The sequence below is a fragment of the Drosophila tropicalis genome, unplaced genomic scaffold (assembly GCF_018151085.1).
Source record: "Drosophila tropicalis isolate 14030-0801.00 unplaced genomic scaffold, ASM1815108v1 contig_573, whole genome shotgun sequence".
Lineage (NCBI taxonomy): Eukaryota > Metazoa > Arthropoda > Insecta > Diptera > Drosophilidae > Drosophila > Drosophila tropicalis.
In genome coordinates, this window is record NW_027173049.1 from 1294424 (window position 1) to 1312182 (window position 17759).

The 17759-nt window shown below is 41.1% G+C and overlaps 1 protein-coding gene across 1 annotated transcript; it reads left to right on the forward strand.

Moving 5' to 3' along the window:
• The first annotated feature begins 10134 nt into the window (after positions 1-10134).
• LOC137575430 (zinc finger protein 423 homolog) lies at positions 10135-17008 on the forward strand. Its single transcript, XM_068288010.1, has 4 exons — positions 10135-10228; positions 11348-11826; positions 13585-13727; positions 13821-17008. The coding sequence occupies exons 1-4, from the start codon at positions 10135-10137 to the stop codon at positions 16813-16815; spliced, it is 3711 nt and encodes a 1236-aa protein (XP_068144111.1). The 3' UTR covers positions 16816-17008.
• Positions 17009-17759: the final 751 nt, after the last annotated feature.

Here is a 17759-nt window from a genome sequence, read left to right on the forward strand (position 1 = left end):
GATCCACGGCCACGACATGTCCTCCCTCCTTTCTCCTTCTCTTTCACACACCTTCTCCCTCTTCCTCCTCCTTCTTGGTCCCTCTGTCTTCATCTTCTTTTCGCCACATTTCTCTCTAGTGCCATTTCGAATGCTTTTCCAGTGTTATTTGTTTCGTTTTGTGGTGTCGACTCGCAGCCCAGAGTCCTCTCCTCCTCTTTATTTTTTCTCCATTTTCTTTTTCTGTGTGGGGGGTCTCTCTCTCACTGTGTGTGGGAGTGTAAATGTGTGTGTGTGCATTTTGTGTGCTTCATTTTTTTTGCTTTACTCAGAGATATGTCTTTGGCATCATCGTCTCGGTCTCGGTCTCACATCCTTCCCGGATTGCCTATTTTGTACCTCATTCATTCATTCATACACACTCGCCTTCATTCTGCTTTGACTTGACTTGGCTGACGGTCTAAGAGTTTGTCTAGAGCTACATTGAAAGAAATCTTATAAATCTTGATTAACTCTCAATTGGTTCAAGGTATATTATTATATTATTCGAAGCATTTTAAAAATTCCAAATCAAATTTCTCCAAGATAATGTATGAACTAAGTTTAATCGATTAACTTAAATAAATAGTTAAGTAGAGATACTTAGCTTAACTTAAAATCTGTTTATTTCGTATACTATTTTCTTAAAAGTTTTTATAGTTACAATAGAAATTTAATTTACCCATAGCGTTAACAATTTAAGTGAGCTTTGGGCAAGGGTCCTACAAAAAATAATTCGATTTGAAGTTTCTTTCAGTGCATTTGGGCAACTCGCCAAGGTAACCTACGACATCCACTCAACACTTGGCCAGTTCAGTTCTTTTTTAGCATGCTTGCTTTATAAGTTTCTCACTTCCTTTTTCCTGTTGCCCTTTTACATTCTGACTGAGCCCCTGCCCCTTCTACAATTTCCGCTTCGTTCTGAGGTTTTGTTTGCTTTTTGTTTTTGTCTGCTTGGCTCTAAGGAAATCTCCATGGCTATTTGAGTACAATTTTGAAACGTTTTACGGTGTAAGATGTCTCTGCCGTTTTATTGCTGTGCCATGTGATGTTATGCTATGCTCCTAAATGTATGCAATGAAATACAATTAGTTGCACTCGGACTGAGGTCCTTCCCTTAGCCGTCGCGTCGTCTCAGATGTCCCCCAACTCCTTGAAATGGTGTGTGTTTGGGGTTTCTTTTTTCTTGCTGAGATAAAGTTTGCCCAAGTCACTTCATTTGTTTGTCTTGCTTCCGCTTAAAGGGTCTCGGGGCTGCATTAGTCTTGTGGTCGTGATTTATTAATAGCACGTGTACTTACTCCTTTTTAAAAGTGACAAGCTGAAGAAGACAATTTACCATGCTCGTGTATGCAAATAGTTTTACAGTTTCCTTTTGAAGCCAAAGGCAATTAATTACATATTTGTCTTACATGCAAAATGTCTGTCCCTCCGCCAATCCCTGCCTCCAGCGCATTATACTTAGTTGTCACATCTGTAACTACATAAATAATTGCTGTCTTTGGTCAAAAAGACTGTCCGTGGCAGCAAGGTATTTGAATTTGGACTGAAGCAAGTTGAAAATTTTTGCTTAAAGCGTCAGATTCTCACCGTGTACTCAAACCGTTGCTTTCTCAAGAAGCCATCATCTTCATCATCATCATCTTCATCATCATCAACAGCATGATGGCAAATTGCTTTACGCACTGACAACAAGATACAAATCTGATGTGAGAGTCGGGCTTAGTCTCGATGTTAGTGTGGAAAACTGGTCAACTGAGCAGCAATGACAACTTCAGATCGGCGGTTAATGAACCTTTTTCTGCCCTTTTCGTTTGATGTTCAACGAAAACGTTGTGTGCGGCTGGGCTCTCAAAAAGCAAGCCGATCATCACGTAGAGAACTTTTTAAAGCCACTCGGACACTTTTCATATCAGCGTTTGCAACCATTATCGCGTATCTGGGTCAATGGGGCTAACCAAATCTAATGCTAGTTAATTTAAAGGTTTTATAAAGATTTCATTATTTACGAAAACAAAACGGAAAAATTACGATTTTGACGGCAACAATGGGTCCTTTTAAATTTAAACTAAGAATGCATTTTCCAACACGGCAATCTAATTTTTGATGGCGCCATTTGGACCAAGTACATTTCTGGTCCTTTGGGGTAACAGTCCCTCCAATTAGTTGGACATTACCATTGAAATCACTCGGTTGTTTTAAATTTTACGATTCTCAGGTAATAGGATTATTTTTCAAAATATGGTTATCCTTGTTTTAATGAAGTGATTAAGAAGTTTCGGCGACTGCGGTACACCATGCACTAAGTGAAACATACATATATACATATGTATATATACAATTCAGCAAACATATGTATCCTATCTCGCTCAATGATCGAGGCATGAGACCTCCGAGCTCATACGGACTCAACTCTGCTATTGATGCTAATCGAGTATATATTATGGGGTCGGAAAAGCTTTCTCCCATATTGGCCACATTAATAGCCCATTTCACCCATTTTTAGAACCTAAAGGAAGCTACAAAATATATTAACACTTAAAGAAAATAGACTTGACCATTAACAGAAAAGTTCTCAATATTCCTGCCTATCCGAGAATATATTTAAATTCGTTCTCAATAGACATAAAAAAGTATTGAAGTAATGAGAAATCTTTTTTAGTTAATCAGTTGATGTACGAGTAATTTATGTGGCACTGACTAAACTTTGCCACACTCTTTTAGTGGGTCTGTGGCATTTGTTTAATTTTTTTTGTGTGGAAACTTTAAAAAATGTAAAGCCCCAAACTGTGCACAGCTATTTTGCTCCAAAGACAATCTCAGGTGTAATGGGGAAAACAGAGATGCATTGGAAACCAAAAAGCTGAACAAGAACCGCACAATGCAGAGGAAAAAAGTTGGTCCTGCAAGTCCTGCTTACACTTGGCCAGGACTTGCCAGCTCCTTGCTATATTTTCTTCTGTCAGCTGCAGTGTTGCAATGGCAATTCCCTGACAGTCGCGTATTGTTTTTATTCTCAATGGGCAATTTTTTCCAACAACTTTTCAACACCTCCTTTTTCCCGTATACCCGTGAGCATTTCCTTCAGCCTCAAAAGTTATGACACGCCTTCGCCAACGCCCCCGCCTTTGCGTCGCCGTGCTGCTGGAGCTGACTGTGTGGCTGCCTTCGCCACCTTTTCAAATGATTTATGGCTGTTGGGTGTAAGATTTAGGAAACAACTTGGTGGCTAAAAAGAAAAACTTTCGCGCATAGACGGTTTCATTTCGCCTTTTTAATGTGGAAAGTGTCAACACACAACCACACACTCACACACACATACGCAGTTTCAGGATAAGGTAAAATTAAAGGATACATGCTGATGGCAATTGGTTGCTGTTGCTTTTTGGTGTTTCCCATGTGCATACTTTGAGGCACTTTTTGTCGCTGTTCTTCTTGTGCCCCTCGCATGCACAATTTCCTGTTACATCATTCCCCAGGGTATGATACCAGCTTCACATACATTTTCTTCCTGAACCAACGACTAACTTACACCCAAAAGAAAACACATCTACAATATACCCTGCACAGAAAAGGGTCAAAGTGTCTATTGGAGTCGTCCAAATAAAATGTGATGCAACCACTATGACTCTATAGAAAGTAGGAAAACCTTCACATTCTGGCAATCTGTAGCAATTTACTCAACTTTTCTTCTAGTTCATTATTAACAAAAAAAATATTAAGGACTCTATCTGTACTAAAGCGTTTCTTTCCTTACAGTTAATACTCTTGTCAAGGAATAATTTTATAGCAGAAGTTCAATACTTTTGGACGATTCATTTTGCTTGTAGATATGTCCAACTATAAAAGGATTCTTAAAAAAACATTTTTATATTTATAAACTTTTGAATGGGTTGTCTTTGGAAAACATATGCTTCTTCTAAAATATACTCTAATCAGTTTGACAATTGGCGTAATCGGACCACTATAACATAAAGCTGCAATATTTTTATTTTTTGTTATATTTGAGATCTATCCGAAGTGGGCGATAATCAAATATTGTCTAAAGTAATTATGAATTGGGGGTGGATTCACCAGTTCCTCGCTGGTCTAAATGGCAGGTCAAGTGGGTGACTTCTTCTCAGACGTCTAATCTGCATGCTGTTGTCCAGCAGTTTGAGTGCCAGTGCATTATCATGGGCTTCTAGCCTGGAGAGGATAACTGAGTTAAGCACGATGGGGACACGAGGGACTTAAATTGTTTGAAATGCAAATGATTAGAAACTTAAACTAGTTGATAAATTGATGGTGAAATTGCAGTAGAATCCGGTTTTAACGACGCTAAAGAAACCGACGATTTTTTTGGTTATATCAGAAGACTTACTAACCGGAGGCCCTTTCATATAAGTTTGTATGGGGACCAACTTAAGTCTCTATAACCGGAAGGATGTTATAGGCGAAGTCGTTATAACTGCATTCTACTGTATTTGACTTCCGAATACCTTAAACGAGGACAAACGCTTACTAAGATGTTAACAGAAATTAATTAAAAATTAAAACACTCTTTTATACTCCTGTAATTTCATAAATACACTCCTGTGTAAAAGGATACAATATTATTGATTCAGCAACTAGAATTGGAAGAAGGTAATTTTTATATTGAAATATTGACCGCATATACATATTCGGTATATGGATATACATTTGTTCTTGTTGTAATCTCATCTGATATCTACAGGCAATTATAGTGAAACGATGATAAAACCGAACTGCAAACGAAAATCTCGATATAACAATTTTTAAAGTCGCCTGAAATAATCATACCAATAGCGAATCAAAAGAGTTAACTAAATTTCATTTCATCTCCCTTGGGACAGGACTATCTTTTTAAATAATCCTCCCAAGAGGATTTGAAGGTCAAGAGTCAATGTCCTCTCAAGAAGATTTAAAGGTCATTACTTTACTAATTAACTGATAAAATAACAAAAATTATCCATTTCATACCTTAAGCTTCGTAAAAGGATAAAGTAAAAGTTATTTTTATTTACCCATAGAATACATTTTGACTGTATGTACATAATTCATATGTATGTATATGTGTTGCGTGTGTATGTATCAATAATCAGTAAATACATTTGGATTACGGGGTCGAAAATTAGGCCAACTGTTTGGGAAAAACTAGTAAAATTTGTCAACCCTGTGACACTATTTGCAAGTACAATTCATAATTCATGGAAAATTGAATTACTTTTGTGTGGTCACCTTCATCTTGTTCATTACTTAAATGCGTGGAGCAACACGGTGGCAAGAACTACCGCAGGAATGAAGCTAATAAAATAATTTTATGTTTATTATTGTCAATATCGTTGCTCTTTGAGACTCGTAAACCCAATTTTGTTGTATGTATGTGTGTGCATTGTACAGTTATCTTGGCACTCACATCTTCCGTTGGCATTACTCAAGTCGACTTGAGTTCTAGTTTCCGTTTTGTCTCTCTCTCGTTTTCACGTTCTTTCTGTGTGTGTGTTGGTCAGAGAGATATCAGCAACCGGAATCGGTTTGGTATGTTTACAAAAGACATCGGATGTGGCAATCGGGCATGGTAATCTGGCTTTATTCTTTTCATTGTTTATTTCAATTTCTTTATGCTCCAGTTTATGGCCATTGGCACGCGTATTCTCGAGGCTGGTCAAGTACCGTTTAGGTTGAGCAGCTGGTTTTATTTCAAGAACCAAATCTCTCTCTCGCTCCCACCCCAAAGAGCAACCGCAACCCCAACACCAACCGTAAAAACCACAAGCTGAAAGCACGTGCCGTCCCAGTAACTATCCCAAACCCCAATTTCAATCCCAATTCACAATCCACATTCATATCCATGCCGAAACCCTTTTTTAGGAAACTTTACCTTTTCTGTGCTTGAATGAATATTCGTTTCGTTCTACTACAGGTGCAAAAGTCAATTATGGGCCTCAAAATCGATTCGGGCCGACGCGTCGCCAGTGTCAGAAGAATCATTAGGCCCACTGACAAGATCATTCGATTTCATCAATGGAAAATCCAAACTGCCCTGGTTGCCTACCTGTTGACTTATGCACAATTGTCTGACTGCTGATCGATGCGTGTCAGCGACTCCTTCAAGATTGAGACAAACGCCTGATCCTCGATGCCTGGTCCTTGATTGCGGTCGACGTTCAGCATTCATTTTTCATTCAGTGTTGCGTTGACTCTCAGTGTGACTATTTGACATTTGTTTTGAAAGGATCATCATTATACCCATCATCGGGATGACTTGACAAATATTGTTATTGGAGGTCTAAGTGCAACACTTAACAGATTTTCGTTCAATAATTATTTGTTTGATAAATACACTCCCAAAAACTGGTCAAGAATGAAACACAGTTGGGTGTGTCGTGGAGATGGGAAAGATAAGTAAATGAAATGGCGCCCACTTAATTGTTCAGAAAACCAAAACAAAAAAGGTTTCAATTGAAGAGTTTTACGTGTTTATTTTGAAAATTAATTCAGTGTTTTACTCTTAAACGAACTCTTTCTATCAACTCTTTTCCTGAAAAGGCGGGGGAAAACGCAAAAAAAGGTTTCCCCCGGTTGACCACCTAACGTACAGTCTCTGTAATTAAATGTTGTCCTTAACTAACTGATTAATTGTGCAGTTAATAAAACCATGGAAAAAAATAATGATGAAACCCAAAAGGAGAGCTACAGCAAGAGCTAAAAACGAAGGAAAAAATGAAAGGAAATGGAAGGGGAAATCTATGGAGAGACATGAAGGGCACACGTTACTCGGGCAGCTGTCAGGACATCAAAGTGACAATTTGAGTGACTTTTTAGCTGAAAAACCCAATGGCTAATTTAAAATGCGCTGAAACAAAAGGACACTTAGGCTGAAGGACAATGGCTGATGACAGCAGGAGCATTGGATGAGTGTGCATTGCATATATTCGTATATATTTTTATAATTTATCTATTATGCATGAGGGCGCCGGCTTCAACCTCAGTATCAGCCTCAGAGCCTCATGGACCCAAACGGAAACCCTTTGCTGTCAGCATATCAGCATATATTAAGCAACTGACACATGAGCCCGCATTCTGCCTGCTCCGGTCCACTTGACCATCTCTGTCTGAATCTCAGTCAGAAAAGTTTTCCTCACATTAGCGCATTAAAAATGAACACAGACCCATACACCATATAGTATCCACAGTAAAGAAGGGCTAAGTCAAGTTTGGGGCGTCAGTCGGCACATATACACCTGGACATGGATATGGACAAGAACACCCTTTCACCCACCAAAAACCCACTTAGCCCGGCAACTACCCTCTCCCGCCTTTCTACCTTTCTCCCTCCCCCGAATTGTCGTGGTCCTGTCACAAAACTGTCACTCAAATGTAATTAACACAGAGACAGAGCCAGAGAAAACGAAAAACAACTGAAAATCTTTCTCAATGTCAACGTTGAGGTGACTTTTTGCATTTTTAAACCGAAAATTGCTATGTAAGAGGACAATTAACATTTCAAATTTAGGTTTAGATCTGATTTCACTCAAACAATTAGAGGCAATTGAAAGGAAATCAAGGTAAGAAGCTTGGGGAGCTTGTTTCTTTTTCCCCTCCTTCTCTCGTTCAACCTGCTCCTTAGTTTGTTTGGACATTTTTCTTAAAAGTTCTTTTTCGAACACCATTAAAAATTAATTCAAAGGTAATTTGCCCTAATGGTAAATACCAAGAAATCAATTTGGATGGTTTAGAATTTAAAAAAATGATTTATTTGTGGGTTTTCCAGGAGAAATTAACAAAGAGACTAAGAAAGAAATGCAAAGTATGTACTAGATTGATGGGTCCAACTGTTTAGCTGGATTAGCGTTTTCACTTAGTAGATTGAACCAATCCAGATATATGTATGTATGTATGTATGTAGATTTCTCTAATCGACACTCAAACCAAAGACTCAAGCAACAAACTCTTAAGAAAGCGACCTGCCAATTAACCCAAGCGTAAATCGGCCTGTCAATAGCACACGAAAACGAACGAAAGCAGTCCATCTCTTTCCAACTTTTCGCAACGCATGCGCCAAGGGCGGCTCGACTCCTATTGGCCGGAAGTCGGCTCGGCCAATGAGAGCCATCTGAGTTGAAAGTAATGTTCAAATGTACAACAAAATACAAAAACAAAGAAAACAAAAAACAATGCGGTACAAAAAAATGTGTGCAAAGTGATTTTTTAATTGCTTTAATAGTTGCCCCATCGTGGCTGAATGGGAGGGGCTGGGCAGGGGGTGCAGAGATTGAGGACAGAAGAAGTCAGAGGTTTTGCTTGCTGTTGACAGTTGTCGGTGAAACTTTTCCTGGTTACTGCACATTTTGGTATTGCCATTGTTGTTGTGTTTGTTGTTGGCACTGCATGCATAATTAATTTGGCTTTTAGTGACTCGAACAACATCCTTTTTGCGGCTGCCATCGCTTTCATTCCTTTTCCCAGTCCTGTCAAGGTCCATGTGAATATGCATTTGTTTTTGCACCGCTTTTCGGTGCCATTTTTACATTTTGCCCATATTGACGGCCTCTCAACTTTGCCTCGCTAATGGCTGAAACATGTTTGCCTTTCTTTGCCCTTTGTTTCTCTCATGCTTTCAAAATTGAATTTTTTGTTGTATATGAAAGCAATTTTTGCGGTTTTTGGCAATTTAATTCGACCACATATGTGTTGAGGGTGGAATTTTTTGTGGCACTACCTCAATTCCAACCCAAACTCTGAAGTCCTTTTTAAGTGAAGAATTCTACAATTTGTTTTACCAATAAAACGTTTCTATTACATCTACTGTATGTGGCTTTAAAACTGATTTACAAATCTGTGATAATTCCTTACATGTCTTATCCCCCATCAAAATTAAGGTCTAGATGGGCTACTGTCAATGAGAATCCATATGTTATCACTCATTTGTCATTAAAAAACAAACCTTTCATTTATATATATAGAATTTGAAAAAATAAAATCACAAATTTGGTATTAAGACCGACTTTAACGTCCTAGATGACAAGTATATAGGGGAAAAAAGGATCCGATGCGAATTCCTATTTAAAATACATTTTACAGTTGGTAAAATTAAGTCATTGTTGAAAACTTCATGAGAATAAGTTAGCTCTTGATTTAAACGCAAACTTTTCCCACATGTTTCACCTGCAAATTCTAAGCAGATTTCCCATGAAATTTGTGGGGAAAAAGAGACCAGATAAATCACATCATCACCTGACATTTTGGTTAAATTAGATTTTTATGTGCACATAAATAAACAAAGTATTTATTCTATGTGCGTGCGTGTGTGTGTGTGTAGGTTTATCAAAAAGTCTTCGAGCACAAATTAATGCCTTCTCCTTCTTACTGTTCTCTCCTTTATATATATATAAAAGAAAGAAGAAGGAAAAAACCAAATCGGAACCCATGCCCCGCCTTTTTACTGTCCTAACCAAGTGTATTATATACTTACACCAATGTACAGCTATCTCTCTCTTGCTTTTCCACTCTCTTTCTCTTTTTCGCTTTTGGTCTCTTCCGATTTGTGTGCGTGTGAGTGTGTGTGAGTGTGGTGCCTATATAAAAAAGCATTTCAGCTTGCTCACTCACACTCTGTGATAGAGCTATGTGTTCGTTTGTGTGTGTGTGTGTGTGTGGGGGTGGGGTGTGGGGCGCCATTTAAACGCTTGTGTTGTTGCTTTTCATTTGTCGCAGCGCTTGGGGCGAGAATCCCAACAGAGACACGCACACACACACACACTCAAGCTGAGCACACGAACTGAGAGACGTCGGCGAAACCAGTTCTCAGCTGCATTTCTGTTTCCTTCGTCTGCTTGGCTCAGATTTTCAGTTACATTTTGGTGCTCGGAACACATAGACGTGGTCGTCGTTGTTGTCCTCTCTATCAACCCAACACCAACAAGAACCAAGAACACCAATCTCACTAGCGGATACGGACACGGTTCCGGATCCGGATCCTTTGGTGCAACATAGGTTTTCGGATATAGATGTACAAAGACAGATATATAGACAACAGTGATAAATATTGTAAACGATTAATGTGGAAAGTGCTTGAAGAGTTTCTCTTGTGAATTGTGTCTTGAGTATGCCATGATGGCTCTAAAAATGTTATACCGCGGTCCCAGTTCGCGTTTGGAGAATTTAATTGAAAAGATTCAGGCCACCAAGGAGATAACTAGTAACGGTAATTTCTAAATTTTCCTAAAAATATTTGTGGGGGTGCTTAAAAATTGAATATTTCCAAAAATAAATTGTTAAATTAATCTAAATAGGAGTTTATGTTTATTATTTTCTTTCTTTCATTAGCAATTGAATAGGATTCCAGGAGAAGGACAAACGAATTCTATTTATTAAAGGATCCCAAAGTTGAACATATTGAATCATGTTGAAAATAATTATGCTCTTATCAAACTGGTTAAGCTTAGCCAAACACTTTGGGGCTCAGATTCATAATACTTTTATCAATTTGATTCCCCATACATTTCAATCCCCTTTTCTTTTCTTTTAATTTCCCATTTCTCCCCAATTCAACATGTCTTCAATCTTAAATCTTTTTCTAACCTCTTTGACATTTCTTACCCTACCACAGTATTACGTCTTTTGAACAATTTAATCAAATCTTTGGAAACTTTCTATTTGACCCCTTAGAACTTTATGAGAGAATGGTAACGAACTTACAGCTCCCAGTCTATAATTAATCTGATGTATAGTTTCGTGTTTCCTAATTAAATTGATCTGAAAAGTTAGAGATAAAGGGATAGTGGAGAGAGAGGGAAAGGGGAGAGAGATCTACTCATAGATCCCACTGGCCACAATTAGGTTTAATTGAAAGTTATCCTAAACGGAAAGTGACAACACTTGGCGCGCGTTGATGGATGAAATAGAATGGGGATTGGGATGAGGTCAGAACAAACCAGAGCAGAGCATAAAGAGGCAAAGACCCACATGTAGTAGTAAGAGAAGCGACATCGTAATTAAAAACTACAAAATCCATAACAAGAACAAAGCTCAATTAGTTTGCATGAAACTCATTTACAAGATAAGAGGTCTTTGGGGGAAGGGGGGATCATCACACACACCCAACACCAAAAGCATTACACTGACCGAGCTAATTGAATTAAGTCCAGTGTCTTGTCCAGTGTGTGTTTTTGATAGCCGCCGTTGATTTCCTGTCATAGTAACGCATGGGTAATGCCGACCCCGACGAGATAATAAGGATGCAGTTATCGCTGCCCACACAATATTAATCGCAGTGTTTTTAATTGCCCTCGGGCCCCAATTCTTCACCCTCCGTTCATTCCAGATATGTACAGCACTCACACCTCTTCCAGCTACTCGCCCAGCATTTCGGATGGAACCCTGACACCCAATTCCCATCACCATTTGCCCGTTTCGGCCGTATCCGGCTTATCCGAGGATCACCAAACAGAACATAAGGCTCATGGAGACCGTGACCAAAAGGATCCTGCGCAGCTTTTTAAGCCCAAGCGACCCTCGCATTTCCATCATCATCATCATCATCACTACCATCATCAGCAGGCTCTGAAAATTGCCAACAAGTTGCGCAAAATCAATAAAGAGGCCAACAAAATGGGTTCAGGCAGTGACACTGGCGCCACCGAAGATGGAGCAACTGGCATTGGAGGCGTCTCCTCGGATGCCACCACAAAGTTTGATAAGTTGACAGGCGAGGGCATTAAAACCCGAGGCGACGGTTCCTATCAGTGTCAGTTCTGTGATAAATCATTTCCGCGACTCGGTTACTTGAAGCATCACGTGCAGGTGAGTTTCACGAAAAAGGGGTTGGTTTGGGTGGCTTTCTCAGCGTGGTTAATTAGTCACTTGGCATTCCTGCTGCCAACGTAAAGCGCTTAGACTCCTAGGATTCGGGTGGTGGTGGTTGCGGCTGGATGCCTTTTGATTGACAGTTAACAGTTTAGGTGAAAAGGTTGCAAAATCCCTAGAGTTTTCGGTTGACAAGTTGACTTTGCCGGAAACGAAGAGGAAGGAGAGTAGAACGGAGACAATTAGTGAATTGTGCAAAATTAAATTCACCAAGTACAAATTGAATTCTGTATCACTTTTGAAAATTCGTTAATTTTTGTATACTTAATGGAACAAAAAAAATTTATCTTTCGCTTTCGGTTAGAGTAGATTTGTCGAATTTCGTGATAATGTTGGAAAGGCACAATTCGATATATGATGCCAACATATTTCTTAAATATTATTATTTTTAAAGAATCAGGAATGATCGAGTTCTCAATCCCCTATGGAATCATTTTGGGTTCACCCATCCTACAGGGCTGTCCACGTTACTATTACTACTTTTAGTTGCCTGTTTAATATTGAAAGCGAGAACAGTTCTTAAATGTAACTTTGACCAAAATAATTGGAACAATCCTGAAGGTTCAGTACTTTCTGACTTAAGGAAAGGATATAGTCCACATTATAATGTTCGACTTAGTAGAGTTCGCTTTATAGTGATTTCACTGTACCTATGGTATATTAAGTATCTTGTTATGTGTGATTTACAAAATTTGCTGCTTAGAGTTGGTTAAATTTCTTACAATAATCACGTAAGTCTAGATGCAGATTTAGATGCAAAGCTTTCTCTCTCATCACCCACACTTGACTCTGGGGCATTTGCATAAAGATCGAGCATGACTATCATGACTATTGTGGTTGGTAGCTGGCAACGCCCATGACATCAGCAGCAACTTGTTAACCCAATTGCAACTGTGTTTAGGACTACCAACCGATCCCCGATCCCGAGGCAGATCGTTATCGTTACTAACGACGACAAGCTCGGGTCTAACATGAAGCTGCTGCCGCTGCTGTTGTTGCCTTTGATCCTAGCGCCTGTCTCGGCCACGGTTTTGGGCAATTCTCGCACGTTCTTAGTACCGGACAGGACGGGTTGGGATGGGATAGTAGGAGGAGTAGATGGCTATCCGTTTACTTATGAAATTATGTTTTTGATGGTGATGATGATTTGCGCGCACAGTTTAAAAACCCATAACCAACACGACAAAGTTGTTTTTTTTTTTTATTTTGTGTTTTGCTTGAGCGGACTAAAGTCGCTCATATTGTGCAATATAAGCAAAGTCAATTGGGGGGCTGCATACAAATGGGCTAATTTTTTGTATTTTTTGCGCCGTCGAGTTAGACTTCAAAGTGCTCCACCGACTTTGTGTCATACCGACTGCCAAAGAACCCAAAAAGTAAACCGGTTAGGTTCCCCTTCTGACGGATTGTTGAATTGTGTGCGTTGCGCATTTAGATGAATTTTTGTCGCAAGCGAAACACCTACGAAACCATCATAGAATGCGGGGTATGCAGATTTTTTTGTTGAGATTCGGATTCAGGTGATGTTGAGACATCTATAAATTCAAGCCAGGAGTGGGGCTTAAACCGAGTTAGACGACAGTTGACATCAGTGACCAGATGTCCGCGCTTGCCTCCTCTGAGAATTTAAAATAGGCCTAAGCTGAATGAATTTAATGCAAGTTTATTAAATTGCAAAATTTTATTTTATTTTAGAGCCATGCCGAACATCTGCCATTCAAGTGCGAATACTGTGCCAAGCTCTTCAAGCACAAGCGTTCCCGAGATCGTCATAAGAAACTGCATACAAATGAGCGAAACTACAAGTGTCCGCATTGCGAGGCGGCTTTTTCGCGAAGGTAAGCGCCCAGCAACTAACGGAGTTGCTCTAACATCCCCCCTGGCCCTGGCCTTAACTAACCGATGTCGTCTCTTTTTGTATATTTGTTCAGCGATCATCTGAAGATTCACATGAAAACCCATGACATCCAGAAGCCATTCCAATGCAGCATGTGTAATCGTGGCTATAATACGGCAGCCGCTCTGACCTCGCACATGCAAAAGCACAAGAAGAATGCCGCCATTTTGGCTGCTGGGGGCAATCCTAATGCCCTTAACTACAGTCCGAGATCAACGGGTTCCGCATCGGTGTCTTCGAGTAATAGCAGTCTGCACAAGCGTCGCTATGCCTTGGCCCTGGCCAATAATGACAGCAGTAGTCGTAGTCCGAGTCGTTTGGATTATCCGAAACGTTCAAGGATCACAAACACAAACCAATCTACACCCACTCCTCTGTTAAGGTGCAGCTACTGCCCCAAGGTTACAGAGTTCAGTAGTCTAGAACAATTGAATGCCCACTTGCAAAGTGTCCATGAACATCAGCAGCAGCAACAGCAGCAACAACAGGAACAACAGCAGCAACAAACAGAGCCAGAGTCCTTCGAGCTGAACTGTGAGTACTGCACCATGAAATTTGGCAACATTGCGGGACTGTTCCAGCACATGAGAACCACCCATTTGGATAGGCTCAGCTCGCCACCATCCATTGCCAGCTACTATGAGCACCTCAATCGCCTAGAAATGCCCAAGCAGATTAAACAGGACCTTTCCAGTCCACAACGGAAGGCAGAAGAGCCAGAGGAACTACCCACAGACTTGAGTAGCAACAAAAGACAGATGGAGGAGCCAACCCAAACTCCTGCCGCCGGACCTGTTCCACCTCCAGGAGTTTTCTTTTGCAACCAATGTAATGCTGGCCTGCCGGACTTTGACAGCTTTCGTAATCATCTAAAGACTCACATAGCTGAAGGAATGCAATTGATATGCCCACATTGTGGCCTCACTTTGCCCGAGCAACAGGATTACGAGCGTCATGTGGTTGCCCATTTCTTGATCACCAACTCAGAGTTTAATTGCAGTAGTTGCGGCAAGAGTTTTGCCAAAGCTGAAGATTTGCAGCAACATTTACTGGCCGACCATGTCGTGACCATATTGAAGTGCTCCTTGTGCTCAGAACTTTGCGAAAACCGCATGGCCATGCAGTTGCATCTGGCCTGTGCCCACAGCCAGGAAACAAAGCTGTTGAGGTGCAGTGCTTGCATGGAGCTCTTCCGTTCTGATTCAGAGTTCCATGTACATGTGAAGACACGTCATCAATTAGCCCTGGGCAATCAGACAAGCGGCGGTCTGGGATCAGTGTCCAGTGGTGTGAGCCCAACCAATCCTCTCCAGTGCATGTTTTGTCGTGCCGTTTGCTCCTCGGAGCTAGAGATGCACTTCCATTTGGCGGCACATGCTCGTCAATTCCGTTGTCCTTCTTGTCCGGAGACATTTCATGTCGAGTTCTTGTTGGACAGGCATATGCAGAGCCAACATGGTGGAGTGAAGGACAACAAGGAGCAATCCTCCCCCAATATGGCTATGGGAAGTCTATATGTGAATGCATTGTTGCCTCCTCTAGCTGCCGCTGCCGCTGCCGCTGTCACCAACAACAACAACAGCATTATTGACTACAACGTGGCCTTTAAATTCAAAGGTCTCTTTGGCGGTGGGGGAGGAGGCCCACCCACAGCGCCATCCAAGTTCTACAGCCCCCTGCAAGTAGATACAAAAGCACAACAGCCCTCACCCCATCCGGCACTGATGTACGGATTGAGTCAGAGATATCTCATGGAAATGTATAAGGCCAAGTCCATTTCACCCGCTCCGCCCGCTTCCACAGAGCCACCGCCGGTATCAGCGGCAGCACCACCCCCGACCACCTTCAGTTGCGGTATGTGCGAGCGTCAGGATCTTCGCAGCGAGGCTGAGCTTCACTGCCATCGCAAGTTGGCCCACAATCTAAAAACTGGTGTCAGTCTACGTTGTGCATACTGCGCCGGTAATTTCAAGTCCAGGGCCGAACTGGAGCAGCACATGAAGAGCTGTCACAATTCGACGGGCAAGCACAAATGCCTCATTTGTGACGAGATTTTCCCCTCACCCGCGATCCTGGCCGAACACAAACTGCAGCACTCCAAGGTGGGACAGTCGGGCAAGTGTTCTCACTGTTCACATCAATTGGAGGATGTGGCCGCCTTCCGCAATCATCTCACAGAGCACGGAAGCGATGGAAGTTTGCCGCTGGCATGCATTTGTTGCCGCCAAACTCTGCACTCAGAGTTCGAATTATCCTTGCATGCCAAGTTCCACACTAAATCATCGGCAGGCACTTCTAGAGGCAGCCTTCAGGAGCCAGTGTGTGCCTTGTGTCTTGAGCCACTTCCGCCCACTGGACCGCCAATTGATGGCCATATCCCTGCCAAACTATGTGAAAAGTGTTTGCGTAAACATAATTTGAACGGCAAAAGAAGCAAGCTAACGGAGTCGCCTTCGGTCAATGTGGCTCCGGCGACCGCGACTGCTGTTGCTCCCAACCATCCCCCGTTTCTAGAGAATCGGTGTAATTTATGCAAAATGATTCTACCCCATGCCCAAAAACTTCAGGAGCATCTGGTTGAGCACACTTTTGCTGGCACCGAACAGCGCGGATTCAATTGCTACATCTGTTCGGCAGTGTTCACTGCCCCCGGAGGACTTCTTAATCACATGTCGGTGGAGCATGGAGCCAACTCGCGACCCTATGATTGCAACTTGTGTCCGGACAAATTCTATTTCCGAGCTGAGCTAGAGCACCACCAACGAGGTCATGAATTGAGACCAGCCCCTCCGAGTCGCCTATCCTTAAGTAAACAAGAGCCACCCTGTACCCTAGGCAGTCCAAGTCTTAGTCCCGCAACGGTTAAACTTGAGCTCTACGAATCGGAAACTCAACCCTCTGATGTTGACAATGGCGAGGAAGTGGCGACCAACGCTGCCCAGGACGAGGAGGAGTACATTGAAGTGGAACAAATGCCTCATGAGACGCGATCGGAGGAGCTAATGGAACGGTCTAGCAACAGCTCTTAATAGGAGAAACAAACAGACAACAGAAGAACTGAAGAAACCAACTTTAACTAGACAATTCACAAAAGAAACATATTTGTATTGTATTTATAAGACTAGTTCAGAGTAAAAGGCAAATGACACTTTCTTGCCCCTATACTGCTTTCAATTAGCATTCCATTCCACATACTTAGTATCCGTAATATCCCTAGCTTATATCCGCAACTAAAATGTTCATCTGCCTAGGGTAGTAGGTCCATAACATACATATATATATATATATCGTGTAGTTTTCTTAACAAGAATTTTGTGTGTGATAGTTTTTTAATGATAAAACATTTCTTTAAACCATATACTATCTACATATAACTAGATGAAATGACAACGCCTTGCGTTTTTCTTATTCCGCAGTATTTTTATGCCCAAAATCGTTGTAACTTACATGCATAGTTATACATATATCTTATATAAGCACCAAAGCATTTTGATTGTGTAGAAATACTTACAATAAACATAATATAATATATATTAAGTAAATAAAACAAAACCCAAAAAACATCAAAAAAACAACACAAAAGACCAACTGAGTCGCGTAATTCCTTTTATGACTTTACTTAGAAGCTCGGTTTGGCTTGGCTTGGGGGAAAATCTGATAAGAAGCCGTCGCTACATTTTATGGAAGCTGACGACATGCGTCGCCGAAAATTTTATGGCAAATATTTTGGTTTTTTTTTTTTGTTTTGGTTCGTTTGTGCCTCCTCATTTCGGCAACCGCGACACGTAATGCCCATAAAAAAGGTGCGCTCCCCCGATTTTGGAGGTGACTCCTTGGACTTGAACTCGGCATTTGGCTTGATATTAATTCGCATAAGCCACACTCACTCTCTCTCGCTCGCAGACGAATGAGTGAGGACAAATTGGCATCTGAGTTGGGTGATCTCTATCTGCAAGACCGGTGGCAATTACTT

Bases quoted from the DNA above. Each gene is read 5' to 3' on its own strand.
- LOC137575430 (XM_068288010.1), top strand. From the start codon at position 10,135: ATGATGGCTCTAAAAATGTTATACCGCGGTCCCAGTTCGCGTTTGGAG. The intron at 11,827-13,584 runs GTGAGTTTCACG...ATTTTATTTTAG, and splicing joins ACTTGAAGCATCACGTGCAG to AGCCATGCCGAACATCTGCC. The intron at 13,728-13,820 runs GTAAGCGCCCAG...ATATTTGTTCAG, and splicing joins GAGGCGGCTTTTTCGCGAAG to CGATCATCTGAAGATTCACA.